Here is an 18,766-nt window from a genome sequence, read left to right as displayed (position 1 = left end):
GGACTACAGGTGTGCATCACTGCACCTTGCCAATTTTTGTATTTTTTGTAGAGGTGGAGTCTCGCCATGTTCCCCAGGCTGGTCTCAAAATCCTGGGCTCAAGCGATCCTCCCACCTTGGCCTCCCAAAGTGCCGGGATTACAGGCATGAGCCACCATGCCCAGCCAAGATTTTTAAATATTTTTATATGTGCTACTTTAGTGAGTATTGAAAAAAACTGTGTGGCTAGTGCATCACACCTGTTATTTTAGAGCTGTTATTGCTTAGGATGTGGCTCTTGATTTTAAAAATGGGTTGTTTAAAGAAAAATGTTAAGTACAAGTGGTATTTGGATATGGCAGAGGTCATGATGGAGGGGTATGATAAGAATGACTAGATTTGAGAAGCACTGCCCTAATGCTGTAAGCTGTGGCTGTGACATGCCTTATCCTTGCACTGGGCATTCTAGAGGCCTCACCACCAGGGAGATTATCATCCCTGTTTAAAGAAGAGACTGAGTTTCAGAGTCTCCCAGGATCCTGCTGGGAAGTGGTGTAGAGTACAACTGATGCTTGACTCTTCTGTTCTGCTGTCCCCAGGGTGTATGTACCCCTTCTGAGAGCATCCCTGCTGGCAGCTCAGAGCTGAGCTCCCAGAGTGGAGTGTCCTGGAGGATTTCTTCTGGCTAAGTCCTAGTGAGGGGCTCTGGTCCTCTGCAGGGGGCTGAGGGCAGACAGGTGTCAAGCCATCCCCCTGACTGTGCACCTGCTCCTTGGAGGGTGTACTGTTTGCTTTTCTGTTTGTTTAAGCAGAGGGTTCATTTGTTTTTTTGTTGTTTTCCCCCCAAAATAAGAATAGGTCTGTTGTTTATCATAAATATTGAAAATGTTTAATATAAAGAATACATAAACAATATGAAGAATTAAATACATGTCTCTGTCAGATGTATATCCATTTATTTATTTATAATTATTATTTTTTGAGACCGAGTCTCACTCTGTCACCCAGGCTGGAGTGCAGTGTTGCGATCTCAGCTCACTGCAACCTCTGCCCACCAGATTCCAGTGATTCTCCTGCCTAAGCCTCCTGAGTAGCTGAAATTACAGGTGTGCACCACCATGCCTGGCTAATTTTTGTGTTTTTAGTAGATACAGGGTTTCACCACGTTGCCCAGGCTGGTCTCGAACTCCTGGGCTCAAGAGATCCACCCGCCTAGGCCTCCCAAAGTGTTGGGATTATAGGCATGAGCCACCTCGCTCAGCCATATGTATCTATTTATATAGAATAAGATAAATTACTTAAATCCTGTCATCCCGAGATAATCACGGTTAACATTATGGTATATAATCTTCTGAATCTTCTTTTTGTTTATGTACCTATTTGTGGTTTTTTGTTTGTTTTTTCTTTTGAGACAGAGTTTTGCTCTTGTTGCCCAGCCTGGAGTGCAATGGCATGATCTCAGCTCACTGCAACCTCCGCCTCCCGGATTCAAGCAATTCTCCTGCCTCAGCCTCCCGAGTAGCTGGGATTACAGGCATGCACCACCATGCCCGGCTAATTTTTGTATTTTTAGTAGAGATGGGATTTCACCATGTTGGCCAGGCTGGTGTTGAACTCCTGACCTCAGGTGATCCGTCTGTCTTGGCCTCCCAAAGTGCTAGGATTACAGGCGCGAGCCACCTTGCCTGGCCTATGTACCTATTTGGATATGGATATCAGTATTTGTATGATTCCATTTGTTACAATCTTTTTTTTTTTTTTTTTTTGCCCAATAGCATGCCATAGGCCTCTTAACATATGAATAACTAGAGACTCTTGTCTTTAGTTTTCATGGCTGCAGAATATTCTCTTGTGAGGCACCTTGACATAATTAATTTAAAACAGTCCTCTTTAATGGGAATTTTGGCGGGTATCCAGTTTTGCCTTTTTGTTTTTTTTGAGAGACAGAGTCTTGCTTCATCACCCAGGCTGGAAAACGGTGGCACAACTGTAGCTCACTGCAGCCTTAACCTCCCGCTCAACCGATCTTTTCCTGTCAGCCTCCCAAGGAGCTGGGACTGAAGGCATCATCACACCTAGATAATTTTTAAAATTCTTTTTTGTTGAGACAGGGTCTTGCTACATTGCCCAGACTGGTATCTAACTCCTGGCCTCAAGCGATCCTCCCACCTTGGCCTCCCAAAATGCTGGGACCACATGTGTGAGCCACTGCACCTGATCTGGAGTCCAGTTTTTGACCCTGGTAATAATGCTGTGATAAATATCCTTGCATTCATATCCAAGCATTTACTTTCCTGGATGTCTGTTACTGTAAACTGTGAGATACAGAACTGTGGATCACGCTGAGTGGCAGCTCACGCCTTTAATCCCAGTACTTTGGGAGGTGGAGGTGGGAGGATCACTTGAGCCCAAGAGTTTGAGAACAGCCTGGGCAACATGGCAAAACCCCGTCTCTATTAAAAACAAAAAACTGTGGGCCAAAAGTTAAGTACAGTAAAAAACTTAAAACATGTTGCAAATTGCTTTTCAGATATTTGAGATGGGCTGGGCACAGTGGCTCACACCTGTAATCCTGGCACTTTGGGAGGTTGAGGTGGGTGGATCACAAGGTTCGAGACCAGCCTGGCCAAAATGGGGAAACCCTGTCTCTACTAAATACACAAAAATTAGCCAGGCATGGTGGCGTATGCCTGTAGTCTCAGCTAATAGGGAGGCTGAGACAGGAGTATTGCTTGAACCCAGGGGAGCATTGTATTCTAGGCTGGGTGACAGAGTGAGACTCCGTTTTTTTTTTCCTTAAAAAAAAAAAAAAAAACTACGTGGGATGGATTCAGTCGGCCAGCTGCCAGCCCTGGCTTGTGGAATGGTTTGTTGAACGACTATAGGTGTAGCCATGGACTTTTTGGGATCCCTTGGCATGTGCAGTCGGCCAGCTCTGATGCGTTTTCCTGGCATTTGTGGGTTAGCTGGCCTGCCTGTCCACTGCCCCATATGACAACAGGCCTGCTTCTCCCATCCTGCCCCCCCAGAATGCTGTCCGTGTCCCACGAGACTTTGAGGGCTGTAGTGTCCTCCGCAAGTACCTCGGCCAGCTTCATTACCTGCAGAGTCGGGTCCCCATGGGCTCGGGCCAGGAGGCCGCTGTCCCTGTCACCTGGTGAGAGCCCCAGGAAGGGCTGGAGGATCCCGGGGGGGAGTCTGGGTGGTGGGGGTGCTCCTCCCCTCCCTTCCCCCTTCTCCTTGCTGCATAGGATGGGGAATGGCCTCGTATGGTCCCCTAGGCCTCCCCACAACCCCACACAGGAGTAGTTAGTCCCCTTACCTAATCTCAGGGCTCTGGCCAGTTCCTGCCCTCGAGATAACTGGGGTGCCATGTCTGCAGGACAGAGATCTTCTCAGGCAAGTCTGTGGCCCATGAGGACATCAAGTACGAGCAGGCCTGTATTCTCTACAACCTTGGTGAGCTGCCTGATCCCTTCCCCATGGCCCTACTCCCCAGTCCTGCCAGCCTAGGTTTCAGCTCTTCAGATGGCCACGAAGGCAGTGGGCTGATAAAGGGAGAACTCCAGGATTCCCACCCCTCCACTGACTTCCCTACAGCCCTGCCAGCTCCTCTGCTGTTTTCTGGGCTGGGCCCATGGGGAGCCTCTGCTGGGGCGAGGTTCTACTGGTCTGGTTGCCACACAGAGTTGCCACTGTGTGCTCTGGCTGGGAGAGATGGCCTTTCTTCTTTGACTGGACAGCCCCTCCCCACTGTGGTTTTGGGCTGCTTCAGGAAGGAGAAGAGCAAGGCTGGCCTCAGCTTGCCCTGCTAGTCAGCCTTAGCCTGGCTCAATGGAGAAGCTTGGGGAGCCCCAGAGTTCTGTGCAAACATCCCTGAAGCTTCAAGATTGGACCCCTTGGACAGGAGCCCTTCCATCCTCTGCCAAATGCAGAGCAGGAGACTGCAGACTGGGCAGGATTTCTGAGTTTCGATGTTCCCTCCAGCTTGGGTGTCCTTGGACTCATTGCCCTGGTTCTCAGAGCCCTGTTTTCCTGACTGTGGATGACAACGGTGCCCCTTCTGCCTCACCTTTACATGGGTGTGAGCAGCCCCAGGCCCCCTAACACTGTGTCCCCTCCCTCCCCAGGAGCACTGCACTCCATGCTGGGGGCCATGGACAAGCGGGTTTCTGAGGAGGTGAGGAGAGGGGCAGTAGTGGAACATGTGGACATACCAGGGAGGGGCAGCCTGCCAGTTATGGATGAATCCTGACCCATGGAGTGGACACAGGCCATCCTCCCACTCCCTCCCAGGGCATGAAGGTCTCCTGTACCCACTTCCAGTGCGCAGCCGGCGCCTTCGCCTACCTGCGGGAGCACTTCCCTCAAGCCTACAGCGTCGACATGAGCCGCCAGATCCTTACTCTCAACGTCAACCTCATGCTGGTGAGGAGGTGCCCTGGTTGGAGTGGAGTTGAATCCAGGGAAGGGGATGGCTGGGGAGGGGGCAGTTGGGCCTGGATCCTGGACCAGGCCATGTGCTGATGGCAGTGAGGGACAAGCAGGGGGCCTTGGCGTTGTTGAATCTAGGAGCACAGTGGTGCTGCTTGGCGTGGGGTCAGCTGGGGGAGAGGGCAGTGAAGAGGGATCCCTCAGTCTGCCCCTGGGGAAGGGGAAGGGGAAGGTTGAGGCCTTGGGTGAGTGAGGGACACCTCATGTGTCTCCCCAGGGCCAGGCTCAGGAGTGCCTCCTGGAGAAGTCGATGTTGGACAACAGGAAGAGCTTTCTGGTGGCCCGCATCAGTGCACAGGTAGGGACGGGGCTGATGGGAGGCCTTCGTTTTACTGTTGACCCCCCCACTCACTGAGCCCCACCCTGTACCCAGGTGGTAGATTACTACAAGGAAGCATGCCGGGCCTTGGAGAACCCCGACACTGCCTCACTGCTGGGCCGGATCCAGAAGGACTGGAAGAAGCTTGTGCAGATGAAGATCTACTACTTCGCAGCCGTGGCTCATGTGAGGGCCTGGGGCCCCAGGGTGGGGCGGGGCTGAGTGGCCACAGCTCAGGAAGCAAGTCATGGCGCCTCTTCTTCTTTCCCAGCTGCACATGGGAAAGCAGGCCGAGGAGCAGCAGAAGTTCGGGGAGCGGGTGAGTGAGCTGCAGCAAGGAGGGGACTGGGGACCGATAGCAGCCTTCAGTGAGATGCTGGTGTGCTCCCACTCCTTACACACCAGGGGGTGGCCTTCTCTGTCTCACCCTGGCCACTACCTGCTGCAGGCCTGGTGTCTTAAGTGTTGTCCCATCTGTGCAGCCCTCGTCCCTTGGAGTCTGAGGAGGTGGGACAGGCTCCCCACAGAGCGGGTGGCTGGGGCAGGGCGTGGCGCTGCTCCTGGCTGCCTCCTGAGCTGCTTGTCATCTGATGGGTCACCTGATGGAAAGGCAGGGCCGGGTGGGAGGCAGGAGGAGTAGGGGTCCAAGCAGAGGAGGACAGAGCAGGCTTTCCTGCCACTCTCCACAGGTTGCGTACTTCCAGAGCGCCCTGGACAAGCTCAATGAAGCCATCAAGTTGGCCAAGGTAAAGCTGAGGAAGGCCTGGCTGCCCCTCAGACCCTTGGTTGGTGCCAGCCTTGGTTGGTGCTAAGACCCCACCCCTGTCCCTAACCCCACAGGGCCAGCCTGACACAGTGCAAGACGCGCTTCGTTTCACTATGGATGTCATTGGGGGAAAGTGAGTCTGTGGGGGTGGCCCTGGTTCCCTCTTTTTGTGAAGGATGCTGTACCTCTGCTGGCATCTTTGGGAGGAAGCCTTCAGTGCCAAAGAGCAATGTCCCACATGGGAAGTAGGTTCTGGATCTCCACTGACACTCCGTCACTGCCCACTCCCCCTGCTCCTGACCCCCAGGTTCAATTCTGCCAAGAAGGACAACGACTTCATCTACCATGAGGCTGTCCCAGCATTAGACACCCTTCAGCCTGTAAAAGGTCGGGGAGCTGAGAGGTGGGGGCAGAGGTGACGGTGGGGTGGAGACAGGACACAGGAGGCTGCCTCAAGGACTCTGCATGGGCCTGATCTCCCCAATTCCCACCTCGCCAGGAGCCCCCTTGGTGAAGCCCTTGCCAGTGAACCCCACAGACCCAGCTGTTACAGGCCCTGACATCTTCGCCAAACTGGTACCCATGGCTGCCCATGAGGCCTCGTCACTCTACAGGTGGGTGGAGGGTGGAACAGAGTGAGGCTGGGTGTCTTGAGATGTGGGTCTCCAGCAAATGCTGTGTTGCTTCTGCAGTGAGGAGAAGGCCAAGCTGCTCCGGGAGATGATGGCCAAGATTGAGGACAAGAATGAGGTCCTGGAGTGAGTGTGGGACTTGGGCCGGGAGGCGGAGGCGGAGGCAGAGGCAGGCGGCACTTCCCGGGGCTCTGGGAACCCCAGGGCTGCCTATGCTGGGAAAGGAATGAAATGTCCGTTCCAAACAGGTTTCCCAACGCTGCCTTCCCGCCCAGGGTGGTGGGGCTGGTGTGTAAGGCAGGAGTCATGTCTTGGGAGGAGGAGGTGCCTTCTGTCCCACTGTTTCCAGCAGTGCCCTGGGCATGTTCTGTGAGACCAGGCCAGACCTGGTAGTAGGGGTCCGAGGTCACAATTTGCTCTCTGCTGAGACCTCAGATTCAGTGGTGGGGCTTGCCTTTGTGGCTCCTTTGACATGGTCAGAGTTGGATCAGCACCCAGCACCCACCTGGCCCTGTTACCCCCCTACAGCCAATTCATGGATTCAATGCAGTTGGATCCCGAGACCGTGGACAACCTTGATGCCTACAGCCACATCCCACCCCAGCTCATGGAGAAGTGTGCGGCCCTCAGCGTCCGGCCCGACACTGTCAGGAACCTTGTCCAGTCCATGCAAGGTGAGTAAGGGGCAGAGCAAGCAGGTGGAGGGGAGTGTGGAGGTCATCTGCTGTGGCCTCCTCCATGTCTCTGGTCACCGAGGATGGAGGCTGCACCCCTCTAGGCCCTGGCTTGGGTATCCATGCCCACTCCTCTGGATCAGCATACCTCTTGCACCCTGCTCAGTGTACGCATACCTCATGCACCCTGCTCAGCACACCTCAAGCCCCGACCTGAGGGGGCGGTTCTGTCTCTTTGGGGAGGGGCCCATGGGTGCCCAGTCAGCCTGCTTCAGGGGCTGCCTCTACAATCCACACCCCCAGTGCTGTCAGGTGTGTTCACGGATGTGGAGGCTTCCCTGAAGGACATCAGAGACCTGCTGGAGGAGGATGAGCTGCTAGAGCAGAAGTTTCAGGAGGCGGTGGGCCAGACGGGGGCCACCTCCGTCCCCTCCAAGGCTGAGCTGGCAGAGGTGAGGCGAGAATGGGCCAAGTACATGGAAGTCCACGAGAAGGCCTCCTTTACCAACAGTGAGCTGCACCGTGCCATGAACCTGCACGTCGGCAACCTGCGCCTGCTCAGTGGGCCACTTGACCAGGTCCGGGCTGCCCTGCCCACACCGGCCCTCACCCCAGGTGAGCCCCACCCGACCCCATTGGGAGACTTGAGCTGGGGGTTTCTCTGGCCTCACTGACCACTGTTGCCCACAGAGGACAAGGCCGTGCTGCAGAACCTAAAGCGCATCCTGGCCAAGGTGCAGGAGATGCGGGACCAGCGTGTGTCCCTGGAGCAGCAGCTGCGTGAGCTTATCCAGAAAGATGACATCACTGCCTCACTGGTCACCACAGACCACTCAGAGATGAAGGTAGGCTGAGTGAGCAGGGTGGAGGGACTCTGGGCCCCACCCTTAGGAGTCGAGGCCCTGAGTGTCCATCCCCGGCCCCCACCCCTCCCTCAGAAGCTGTTCGAGGAGCAGCTGAAAAAGTACGACCAGCTGAAGGTATACCTGGAGCAGAACCTGGCCGCCCAGGACCGTGTCCTCCGCGCACTGACAGAGGCCAACGTGCAGTATGCAGCCGTGCGGCGGGTACTCAGCGACCTGGACCAAAAGTCAGTGCCCAGTCCTCTGCTTTTGTCTGGAGCCACCTGGAGCCCACCCCCGTGGTTCACCTGGAGCTGGCCCTTCTGCCCACCAGGTGGAACTCCACGCTGCAGACCCTGGTGGCCTCGTATGAAGCCTATGAGGACCTGATGAAGAAGTCACAGGAGGGCAGGGACTTCTACGCAGACCTGGAGAGCAAGGTGGCTGCTCTGCTGGAGCGCACGCAGTCCACCTGCCAGGCCCGCGAGGCTGCCCGCCAGCAGCTCTTGGACAGGTTCGTGTGGCCCTGGGGCTGTGGTGCGGCTTGGGTCCAGACAGCCTGGGGTGATGGGAACCTGGCCCCACTTTTTCCCTGCCTGTCCCACAGGGAGCTGAAGAAGAAGCCGCCGCCACGGCCCACAGCCCCAAAGCCACTGCTACCCCGCAGGGAGGAGAGTGAGGCGATGGAAGCAGGAGACCCCCCCGAGGAGCTGCGCAGCCTTCCCCCTGACATGGTGGCTGGCCCACGACTGCCCGACACCTTCCTGGGAACTGCCACCCCGCTCCACTTTCCTCCCAGCCCCTTCCCCAGCTCCACAGGCCCAGGACCCCACTATCTCTCAGGCCCCTTGCCCCCTGGTACCTACTCAGGCCCCACCCAGCTGATACAGCCCAGGGCCCCAGGGCCCGCTGCAATGCCTGTAGCACCTGGGCCTGCCCTCTACCCAGCCCCTGCCTACACACCGGAGCTGGGCCTTGTGCCCCGATCCTCCCCCCAGCATGGTGTGGTGAGCAGTCCTTATGTGGGGGTAGGGCCGGCCCCACCAGTTGCAGGTGTGCCCTCCGCCCCACCTCCTCAATTCTCAGGCCCCGAGCTGACCATGGTGGTTCGGCCAGCCACCACCACAGTAGATAGCATCCAGGCGCCCATCCCCAGCCACACAGCCCCACGGCCAAACCCCACGACTGCTCCTCCCCAGCCCCGCTTCCCGGTGCCCCCACCACAGTCACTGCCCACACCTTACACCTACCCCGTAGGGACCAAGCAACCCGTCCCAGCCCAGCACCACTTCTCTCCTGGGATCCCTGCAGGTTTTCCAGCCCCGAGGATTGGGCCCCAGCCCCAGCCCCATCCTTCACGAGCATTTGGGCCTCAACCCCCACAGCAGCCCCTTCCACTCCAGCATCCACACCTCTTCCCACCCCAGGCCCCAGGACTCCTACCCCCACAGTCCCCCTACCCCTATGCCCCTCAGCCTGGGGTTCTGGGGCAGCCGCCAACCCCCCTGCACACCCAGCTCTACCCAGGTCCTGCTCAAGACCCTCTGCCAGCCCACTCAGGGGCTCTGCCTTTCCCCAGCCCTGGGCCCCCTCAGCCTCCCCATCCCTCCCTGGCATATGGTCCTGCCCCTTCTACCAGACCCGTGGGCCCCCAGGCAGCCCCTCTTACCATCCGAGGGCCCTTGCCTGCTGGCCAGCCCACCCCCAGTCCCCACCTGGTGCCTTCACCTGCTCCATCTCCAGGGCCCGGTTCTGTGCCCCCTCGGCCCCCAGCAGCAGAACCACCCCCTTGCCTGCGCCGAGGCGCTGCAGCTGCAGACCTGCTCTCCTCCAGCCCGGAGAGCCAGCATGGCAGCACTCAGCCTCCTGGGGGTGGGCAGCCCCTGCTGCAGCCCACCAAGGTGGACGCAGCTGAGGGCCGTCGGCCACAGGCCCTGCGGCTGATTGAGCGGGACCCGTATGAGCATCCTGAGAGGCTGCGGCAGTTGCAGCAGGAGCTGGAGGCCTTTCGGGGCCAGCTGGGGGATGTGGGGGCTCTGGACACTGTCTGGCGGGAACTGCAAGATGCGCAGGAACATGATGCCCGAGGCCGTTCCATCGCCATCGCCCGCTGCTACTCACTGAAGAACCGGCACCAGGATGTCATGCCGTACGACAGTAACCGTGTGGTACTGCGCTCAGGCAAGGATGACTACATCAATGCCAGCTGTGTGGAGGGGCTCTCCCCATACTGCCCGCCGCTAGTGGCCACCCAGGCCCCACTGCCCGGCACAGCTGCTGACTTCTGGCTCATGGTCCATGAGCAGAAAGTGTCAGTCATTGTCATGCTGGTTTCTGAGGCTGAGATGGAGAAGGTGAGAGAGCGGCTGGGTGCCCACGAGGGCAGTGTGGGGTGGCAGGGCAGGGGATCCTGGAAAACCAGCCCTGTCTTGGTTTGTCTGTCCCTCAGCAAAAAGTGGCACGCTACTTCCCCACCGAGAGGGGCCAGCCCATGGTGCACGGTGCCCTGAGCCTGGCATTGAGCAGCGTCCGCAGTACTGAAACGCATGTGGAACGTGTGCTGAGCCTGCAGTTCCGAGACCAGAGCCTCAAGCGCTCTCTCGTGCACCTCCACTTCCCCACTTGGCCTGAGTTGTGCGTCCACTGCTCTGGGGTGGCTGGGGGTCTGGGGTGCTGTTCATTCCTTGGTGCTGGGAGGGATGAGAGCTTCAGATCAGGTCTGGCTCATAGGCTCTTCCCCACCCCATCCTGTCCCACAGAGGCCTGCCCGACAGCCCCAGCAACTTGCTGCACTTCATCCAGGAGGTGCACGCACATTACCTGCATCAGCGGCCACTGCACACGCCCATCGTTGTGCACTGCAGGTAGAGGGCGGGCCTGACAGTCTCTATGCGGGCTCTTGGCCTGGCCTCATTCCCCAGCCTCATACCCCCTTCTTGGCACAGCTCTGGTGTGGGCCGCACGGGAGCCTTTGCGCTGCTCTATGCAGCTGTGCAGGAGGTGGAGGCTGGGAATGGAATCCCTGAGCTGCCTCAACTGGTGCGACGCATGCGGCAGCAGAGGAAGCACATGCTGCAGGAGAAGGTGAGGATCTGGGCAGGTGGGGCTGGGATGGGCTTTCTGTCTCCGGGTGACGGGCCCCTGCCTGGCTGACCTGGCCAAATGCACCTGTGCAGCTGCACCTCAGGTTCTGCTATGAGGCAGTGGTGAGACACGTGGAGCAGGTCCTGCAGCGCCATGGTGTGCCCCCTCCGTGCAAACCCTTGGCCAGTGCAAGCATCACCCAGAAGGTGAGGAAGGTTCCCTGGAAGCTGCTGGGACAGCCACAACCTTGGGACTCCCTCTCCTCACCCACTCTGTCTTCTCAGAACCACCTTCCTCAGGACTCCCAGGACCTGGTCCTCGGTGGGGATGTGCCCATCAGCTCCATCCAGGCCACCATTGCCAAGCTCAGCATCCGGCCTCCTGGGGGATTGGAGTCCCCAGTTGCCAGCTTGCCAGGCCCTGCAGAGCCCCCAGGCCTCCCGCCAGCCAGCCTCCCAGAGTCTACCCCAATCCCATCTTCCTCCCCGCCCCCACTTTCCTCCCCGCTGCCTGAGGCTCCCCAGCCTAAGGAGGAGCCGCCAGTGCCTGAAGCCCCCAGCTCGGGGCCCCCCTCCTCCTCCCTGGAGCTGCTGGCCTCCTTGACCCCAGAGGCCTTCTCCCTGGACAGCTCCCTGCGGGGCAAGCAGCGGATGAGCAAGCAGAACTTTCTGCAGGCCCATAACGGGCAAGGGCTACGGGCTACCCAGCCCTCTGACGACCCCCTCAGCCTTCTGGATCCACTCTGGACACTCAACAAGACCTGAACAGGTTTCGCCTACCTGGTCCTTACACTACATCATCTCTCATGCCCACCTGCCCACACCCAGCAGAGCTTCTCAGTGGGCACAGTCTCTTACTCCCATTTCTGCTGCCTTTGGCCTGCCTGGCCCAGTCCGCACCCCTGTGGGGTGGAGATGTACTGCAGGCTCTGGGTCAGGTTCTGCTCCTTTATGAGACCTGACATTTTTCAGCTCTTTGCTATTGAAATAATAAACCACCCTGTTCTGTGGCCCATGTCTGAGTCTGCCCATTGCTGCCTCAGCTCCAATAGCACTGGCAGGAACTTAGCACCTTTCGTGGATAACAGGATGGTACCAAACTTATACTACCAGGACAGTTCTTTAAGGGTCCTGCAGTTCTGGCTTGCTCATCCTCCCCGCTTTGCTACCCATGCCATGCTGTATGTTTCCTCAGCAGCTCTGAGGAGGGTCCAGGCAGTGTGTGTGCACAAACAATTCCAAGAGAGACAAGTAGCTCCTAAAGTGCCTGACAGATGTGGTTTTTTTAAAAAGTTTAATATTACAGTCAGGAAGCAGCGGCTGGAAGATACTCTGCTCTTTCCCCCAAGTCCAGGTTCAGTGCATTGGCCCCCACACAGCACCCCAGACCCCTGCCTGGGCAGGGAGGCCCCATGCTCAGTCCAGCTTCTCCAGCACGGAGGGCACATACACCAGGCTGAGCTCACTGCCAAAGTTGCAGACAATGGCAGCGTTGTCCAGCACCAGGATCTGGCGGGCAGGCTGGGCCTCACTGTTCTTCCCCAGGTAGACTGTCTGTAACAGGTCCCCGTAGTTTAGGTCCCAAAAGGAGACACAGCCTTGGCCGCCAGTCACCAGCAGGTTGTCTGAGATGACACCCAAGCTTGCACCACAGCCCAGATCCTGGAGGCAAGGACATGACAAGCTCAGTCCTGAGTCCTTCCCTAAAGTCCCAAGAATCCTATGATCCCCACCCCCTCTACCTGCTGAATGGAGTAGAACTTGATGCCTGTGCTGCGGTCCCAGATGCTGATGAGGTCATCCAGGCCACTGCTGATGACACAGGAGGTGGTACAGGTGAGGGAGGTGACATCCCCACGGTGAGCAAACACGTGGCTGACCCGGCTGCCAGTCAGTACATCCCACAGGCAGATGGCCCCATCTTGCCCTCCACTGGCCAGCACCATGGTCTGGGGAAACAGGCCAGGGGAGCGGGGTCACTGTGGTGGAGTACCTCTGTCAAAAATGGTGTTCCTGTGCCCTGGTGGGTGGGGCCCTGACTCTGCTTCCTGGAAGGGGCCCAGCTCCCAGCAGTCAGCAAACATGGGCCACAGGCTCTGTACCCCCGTACCCCCCTGCAGGCCCCTCACCTGGTCAATGTACACAGTCGTGATGGCCCCTGAGTGGCCCTGAAGGGTGAAGAGGCAGCACGAGTCCTCCAGACGGAATACCTGTGACAGGGATGGACCTCAGGTTCTGGTCTCTGGGATTTTCCAAGTTATACTTTGGCCGGGAAATGCCCTCTGTCCTTCACCAGGACTCCTCCAGCCTCTCCCTGACGAATGCATCAGGCTCCCACCCTGCGCCAGGCCACTCCAGCACCCAAGAGATGAGACAATACTCACTCTCAGCGTGTGGTCTTGACTCCCAGTCACCAAGCGCCCGGCAGCGGCTTTCAGGGCTGTGATGGGTTTTTGGTGTGCACAGGGCACTGTGTGGGTCAGGCGACAGGCCACTGTGTCGCTGCTGCTGTACACTGGAGAGGCAGGGGAACTGCCCCGCCCTGGGGTCCCTGAGGACAAAAGGCCAAGTGAAGGATCTCTGAGAAGGCAATGGGCAGACGGCCCCTGCACATCCCACCAAGTGTGAACACCTGCCCGCCCCAGGCCCTCTGACCTCTAAACTGCAGGGGGCTGAGGGAAGTGTGGGTCTCCAAGGAGAAGAAATCAAGGGAACCGTTGAGCCGCGCAGCCACAATCCTGGAAGAGAAGAACAGCTGCCAGGGGCCTCTCCCTTAGAGCCCCAGGAGAGCCCCAATCCTGGGGCTGAGCATGTGGGCACAAGAGAGATAAAGGGCCAGTTCAAGAAGGGACAGGAGGGACATGGCCAAGAGGAAAGCGCATGGTGCCAGAACAGATGCTGGAGCCAGAGGGCAGTTCCAAATATTAACCTCCTTGTGCCTCAGTTTGTCTGCAAAATAGGGATAAGAGTACCCACCTCACCGGATGGTCATGAGAATCAAGTGAGCTAACGTGTAAGGTGGTACCTGGTGAATGTCACGTAAGTTTGTAAATTAAAAACAAGCGGAGGGCTCCATGTAGCCTGGAGCTGAAGGGAAGGCTGCTGAGGGGAAACAGGATGCAGAGTGGGCTATGTTGGGCATTGCGGAAGCCTGCATTCTCCATCACATAAAAGCAGCTTCAACCCAATCACAGCCCACACCAATTCCTTTTTCCACAAAGAAACAAGGATTTTTTTTTTCTCTCCAAAATTCCTAGGTACAGTCTGACAGGCAGGGATGGGTATATTTGCCCAATAACCCCAAAGCCTCGAAGCAGGTGGGGTTCAAAATCTTACTATAGCGAAAGGCAATGCATGCCTACAACCTCTGCCCATGAATTTGAAGGGCCACACCAGACCTGGGGAAGCCACAGTTGTAATGATTGGAAGTGGGTGGACAAAGAGAGACCACAGTCACCAGGAACCCTGAGGGTCAGGGCTGAGACCTCAGGGCTTTCCTTAAAGCTAAAACAAGCAGCAAAGCAGAATTTCCAAGAAGCACAGAGGGACCTGGTGAAATTGGCCAGGCTGGAGAGGATGTCAGCCAAGGCCCATGCAGAACCTGTACTGACAGGAATGACGGCAGCAGCCACTGGCAGAAATCCACAGCACTAAGGGCAACGGACGCCCCCCTCCCCAAGGAAAAAGAAAGACTCTAGCTCTAGGTCAGATGGTGCTGCCACCAAGAGTCAAGGAGCCTTGGAGGAGGAGCCAGTGTGAGACAGGCAGGCGAAGGCGTTCGGCAGAAGGCACCTGGCCATTGGGTGGAGACCCAGGTTCACCAGCTCGGAGGTGGGGCCAGAACCCAGGTGACTGAGACTCCCCAAGGAGTGTGCATGCAGACTGAGCCCTGGGGACGCCCACAGCCAGCAAGCTTGCTGAGGAGGGCAAGCACGACAGGACCAGGGAGAGCAGAGAACAGCTGCCAGCAGCCAAGGAGAAGAGGGTTCTGCAAGCACACTTTGTTTCTGTAACTAAAAATGCAACCAAGATACCCCAAAGGTTCAATACTGACAAGCTAATCAGAGAAACTGGCTTCATTGAGAAGGGTGAGAAAGGACAGGAGTGTATCACTCCCCACTGTCACTGCTTAAGGCCCTGGGAGGTCACCGTGTGCCAGGCCCAATTCCAAGCACGTCACACCCTTAACGCTTTTAATTGTTACCTTCCCATCCAAGTGGACTGCCCTCTGCTCACACGTGTGGGGCTGGTCATCAAGAAGGTCAGTCGAAACATACAGTGCAGCAGTCGATGGGAACCAGAACTCAAGACTCAAGAGAGTATGGCCTAGCCAACAAAGGCTGGGGACATCTGGGGCTGAGGCAGGCCACACTCACCTTTTGTCCAAGAAGACCAGAGCGGTAATGCCTGAGGAGACCTCCTCGCTGCTGCAGCACAGCACCCCTTCAATGGCATCCCACACCTGTAAGTCCAGAGGCTGTGAGCACCTGCCCACCAGAAAGGCCCACAATCCCCGGGGTGGACAGCCGCTCTGCCCACCTTTAGCCCCTCTGCCCACCTCCAGCCGGCCGCTGCTCCGCCCCACCACGATGAGGTGGCCCTGCAGCTCCAAGCTCCAGATGGAACCCTCCGCACTGGGGGCCCAGGCAAGGGAAGGGGAACCTTTCTCAGGGGAGCCACCCTCGTCCTCAGGGGCCTGGGGCAGCACTGGCCCAGGCGAGGGTGGGCGCAGGGCTGGTGTGCAGACGGCCGCCAGCCCCTCCTCCTGGTACACGCGCTGCACCAGGCGGCTGAAGTCATAGCCTAGGGAGTCCCGAGCACGGCCACAGACTGCCCGGTGCCGGGGCTCGGGCTGAGTGGGCTGTGAGGGCTGTGGCTGCGCCGAAAAGTTGGTGTCAATTAAGCAGGTGAGGTCAGGCTGGTCCCCGAAGAGGGAAGGCGGTGGAGGGTCCCGGGGGCGGTGTCTCAGGGGAGGGCTGTCCCCAGGCTCCTCTGGGCCAGCCTTCCCACCATCTGAAAGTCGTTCCCAGCTCTCCTGAGCCTCAAGCCCGCTGCCCACGCCACTGTCCCGGCGCTGCCTGCTGGGGGCCAGGATGGTGGAGTGAGAGGGGATGTAGGAGAGGGGGTGTGGGGGAGGGGGAAAGGGTGAGGGGGAAGTGAGGGGCCGTTAGAGGGGACAAGCGGAGCGGGTGCGGTGTGGGGGTGGGAGGGAGCCTGGAGGGGTTGGGGGATACATCAGAGGGAGAAAGGAGGAGAGATACATGGCTGCACGGGGTAGGTCGTGGGGTGAGGGGGGTGGGGGGGCACAGAGGAGAGGGCAGCCGCACCTACCCTGGGCGCGGGATACGCGTGAGGCAATCCCCGGTCTGTGCGTCCCACACACAGACGTGTCCTGCCAGGCAACAGCTCACCAGCAGCATGCCGTCGCTGGCCAGGCACTCGATGTCCTGCGGGAGCCCGGTGTTGGTGTGGGCCAGGCCCCAGCCCTCCCCTGCCTGGCCGCTGTGCCCCTGCTCACCATGAGGTGGCCGCGCAGGACCAGCGGCACAATCTCCGTCTCAGGTGGGGCATAGCCGTAGTCATCGCAGGGCAGCTCTCCACGCCTCCGCCGCCCGGGCCCGCTGCCCGGCTGCCCGTAGTTGCGCGGGCACAGCACACGGTACAGGCAGAGCAGCAGCAGCACCAACACAATGCCCGCGGCTAGACCCAGTGCCGCCACCCTGCACGGGAAGGCGGACTGCTGTGAGACACACCTCATAGCCTGTCCCCTCCCCTCCTCCCTCTCCACTACTCTTGCCCACCCGTCCCCCTCCCCGCACTCTATCCCACCCCACCCCACCCAGCAACCTTACTTGTACAGTGTGACGTCTCCATGGGCCTGCACCCCACCTGGGCCCTTGGGTCCCGCTTCCCAGTGCCCAGCAGGTATGGGCCCCGGTGGGGGCCAGGCACTGCGGCCATCCTGAGGGTGCCGGCCCTCCAGGGCCTCCCTCGGGTTCAGGCGGAGTGTGACTGGGATGACGGGCAGCAGGCTGATGTACCTGGATCCGGACAGTGGGCAGCCTCAGCGGGGGGCCTCCCAAGGCTTCCTCCTACTGTGCCTGCCAGCCAGTCCGCTCCCTCCTCCCCAGGCAGGCCTCAGCTCCACCGGCCAGACTCTCCCAGCATGGGGGTTGGGGACAGAGGTAGGTCCCTCCCCAGCCCAGCTTAGCAGCCAACCTTGCTGTCCTAGATACCAGCAACCAAGCAGCCCTTCTGACCGTGTGGGGTATCTCCCTCCCCACTCCTGGCACAGGTGGGTGGGTCTCATTCTAGCGAGGGCTGGCAGCCACCTGTGACTCCTCAGAGGAACCTGGGGTTGCTCTTGGGTTATGGCTGCCTACACCACCAGTTCCCACCTCACAACCTTATGAATTGTTTTAATTATTTGCAGAATTCAAACTGTGGGCCTCCTACATTGGGGAAAGGGGATGGTGAGTTGACACCATCAAGTGAGGAGGTGGCACCTGGCATGGCCCAGCTCACCTCTTGGCCAGTGTGATGTTGTAATAGCTGAAGAGCGTTGGCCAGTGGCGGAAGGACAATTTCCTCCAAAGTTCCTCATCCTCAGGCCCCCAGGTTACCTCTGGGACTGGGCTGTCATGGACAACCTCTGCTGGACCTCCATGCTCAGGTGGCTCGCCTGGCGATGTCTGGTTCTCAGGTAGCTTAGGGGCATCAGGTGGGAAGATGGAGAAGGCAGGGTCCGGGTGGCTGGCAGGCAGCATGCCACTAGGCACGGGCATGGGAGCCAGGGCTCCCTCACCAAGTGGGCTCTGTTCTGTCACCTGGGCAGCGAGGTAGGTGCGCAGCCCTGCTGGGTCTGTGTATACCAGGATGCCAATCCAGACAACGGTGCCAGCCTGCAGTGGAGCACGGTACTCAGTGGGAGGAATGGGCCTCAACCCCAGCAGCTTCAGCCCTCATGCTGAGAGGAAGCAGCACGGGGACCTGAGGCCTAGGGATGGAGAGAGGACACAGGCCCCACTGTGTGCTTTCCTCCTGCCTCTCCAAGTCCTCCTGCTAACACCTGCCAGCACTTGCTGCTGGAGGGCCTGCTTCCCTTTCCACAGTTAGGGGCTGAGTTTCTTGGCCTGGAAATACACTGAACCACCCTGAGGTTTGACACAGAATGTCCCCGTCCCTAATCTCCGCTTCAGCTGGGGTCAGAAAGCTGCTACCATTCATATGGTCAGCATGGCCAGAGGGCCAGCTGCCTGACCTATTCCAGAGTCCCCCAGAGGGCCTAGTCTCAGGGGGCCTCAGCCTTCCTCCCGTCTCAGTTCAGCTCCCTGGGAGAGGCACTGGTGCCCCACAGCCAGCGCAGCCCAGCTGGTGACTGATTTTGCCCAGCACTTTCCACTGTCTGCACACCACGCAGCGGCTGATGAAATGTGGCCCAGGGAAATGTGGTGGCCACAGGTGGGTCCATCCCAGAGCACTCGACTAACAGGCTCCTGTCCTGGGCCACTCTCAGGAGAGGATGGCTCCTGTACCTGAGAGCCCTGGAGCTGCTTCTCCCACAGGCTTGTCTCCTCAGAAGCCACCAGGGTCTGGGCAAGGAGGACACAACAGGCAGCTCCCCAGAGCCAGGTTTCCAGGGGCCACCAGAGCCTGAGGAGCATCCCTCGCCACTCTAAGGCCAAGTGCAGCACCACAAGGGGCCTGGAGCGCTGGCCCTCCAGAAGAGGGCAGGGCAGGGGTGGCAGGTACCATGATGAGACGCTGTGCCAGGCGGGTGCGGGCCAGGAAGTAGACAACACGCAGCCTCTTGGGGAGCCGCAGGTTTCGGAAGGAAGACGGCTGCAACGTGATGGTGTGGGGTGTGGACGGCCGCACAGCCAGCTGCCGCTCGTAGCGCGTTGGCTGCCCCACTGGCTTGGCTGAGGGTAGGCAGGCCTCAGGGGGCAGCCGCTTGTTCAGGTCCGCTAGCTGTTG

The 18,766-nt window shown here is 58.6% G+C and overlaps 2 protein-coding genes across 7 annotated transcripts in view; one reads left to right on the top strand and one right to left on the bottom strand.

Annotated features, from left to right (window-relative positions):
* The window catches only part of PTPN23 (protein tyrosine phosphatase non-receptor type 23), a 32,632-nt gene extending 20,833 nt beyond the window's left edge, over window positions 1–11,799 (top strand). For 2 of the 4 annotated variants that reach the window (XM_007984047.3, XM_038004009.2), the window contains exons 3-25: window positions 3,009–3,136; window positions 3,362–3,438; window positions 4,110–4,159; window positions 4,276–4,407; window positions 4,691–4,771; window positions 4,847–4,978; window positions 5,064–5,111; window positions 5,482–5,538; window positions 5,633–5,691; window positions 5,866–5,945; window positions 6,058–6,172; window positions 6,251–6,316; window positions 6,719–6,864; window positions 7,168–7,479; window positions 7,555–7,709; window positions 7,803–7,954; window positions 8,041–8,220; window positions 8,314–10,060; window positions 10,156–10,340; window positions 10,466–10,570; window positions 10,652–10,790; window positions 10,883–10,996; window positions 11,075–11,799. In XM_007984047.3, the coding sequence (XP_007982238.1) occupies window positions 3,009–3,136; window positions 3,362–3,438; window positions 4,110–4,159; window positions 4,276–4,407; window positions 4,691–4,771; window positions 4,847–4,978; window positions 5,064–5,111; window positions 5,482–5,538; window positions 5,633–5,691; window positions 5,866–5,945; window positions 6,058–6,172; window positions 6,251–6,316; window positions 6,719–6,864; window positions 7,168–7,479; window positions 7,555–7,709; window positions 7,803–7,954; window positions 8,041–8,220; window positions 8,314–10,060; window positions 10,156–10,340; window positions 10,466–10,570; window positions 10,652–10,790; window positions 10,883–10,996; window positions 11,075–11,554 (4,740 nt within the window). In that variant the 3' untranslated portion in view covers window positions 11,555–11,799. Of the gene's footprint in view, window positions 1–2,111; window positions 2,222–3,008; window positions 3,137–3,361; window positions 3,439–4,109; window positions 4,160–4,275; window positions 4,408–4,690; window positions 4,772–4,846; window positions 4,979–5,063; window positions 5,112–5,481; window positions 5,539–5,632; window positions 5,692–5,865; window positions 5,946–6,057; window positions 6,173–6,250; window positions 6,317–6,718; window positions 6,865–7,167; window positions 7,480–7,554; window positions 7,710–7,802; window positions 7,955–8,040; window positions 8,221–8,313; window positions 10,061–10,155; window positions 10,341–10,465; window positions 10,571–10,651; window positions 10,791–10,882; window positions 10,997–11,074 lie in introns of those variants that run through there. The other 2 variants (XM_073010259.1, XM_007984049.3) reach the window with 2 other exon arrangements.
* A 267-nt stretch (window positions 11,800–12,066) lies between these two features.
* SCAP (SREBF chaperone) overlaps window positions 12,067–18,766 on the bottom strand; it is a 70,381-nt gene continuing 63,681 nt past the window's right edge. For 2 of the 3 annotated variants that reach the window (XM_007984051.3, XM_073010260.1), the window contains exons 12-23: window positions 18,542–18,760; window positions 17,315–17,691; window positions 16,642–16,830; window positions 16,308–16,509; window positions 16,121–16,236; window positions 15,348–15,870; window positions 15,166–15,251; window positions 13,445–13,527; window positions 13,174–13,340; window positions 12,919–12,999; window positions 12,532–12,738; window positions 12,067–12,451 (exon numbers count right to left, since the gene is read on the bottom strand). In XM_007984051.3, coding sequence (XP_007982242.2) covers window positions 12,206–12,451; window positions 12,532–12,738; window positions 12,919–12,999; window positions 13,174–13,340; window positions 13,445–13,527; window positions 15,166–15,251; window positions 15,348–15,870; window positions 16,121–16,236; window positions 16,308–16,509; window positions 16,642–16,830; window positions 17,315–17,691; window positions 18,542–18,760 — 2,496 coding nt within the window. In that variant the 3' untranslated portion in view covers window positions 12,067–12,205. The remainder of the gene's footprint in view (window positions 12,452–12,531; window positions 12,739–12,918; window positions 13,000–13,173; window positions 13,341–13,444; window positions 13,528–15,165; window positions 15,252–15,347; window positions 15,871–16,120; window positions 16,237–16,307; window positions 16,510–16,641; window positions 16,831–17,314; window positions 17,692–18,541; window positions 18,761–18,766) is intronic. The other variant, XM_007984052.3, reaches the window with a different exon arrangement.

The sequence above is a fragment of the Chlorocebus sabaeus genome, chromosome 22 (assembly GCF_047675955.1).
Source record: "Chlorocebus sabaeus isolate Y175 chromosome 22, mChlSab1.0.hap1, whole genome shotgun sequence".
Taxonomy (NCBI): domain Eukaryota; kingdom Metazoa; phylum Chordata; class Mammalia; order Primates; family Cercopithecidae; genus Chlorocebus; species Chlorocebus sabaeus.
Note: the sequence above shows the minus strand (reverse complement) of the source record. Positions and strands in the feature narration are given on the sequence as shown.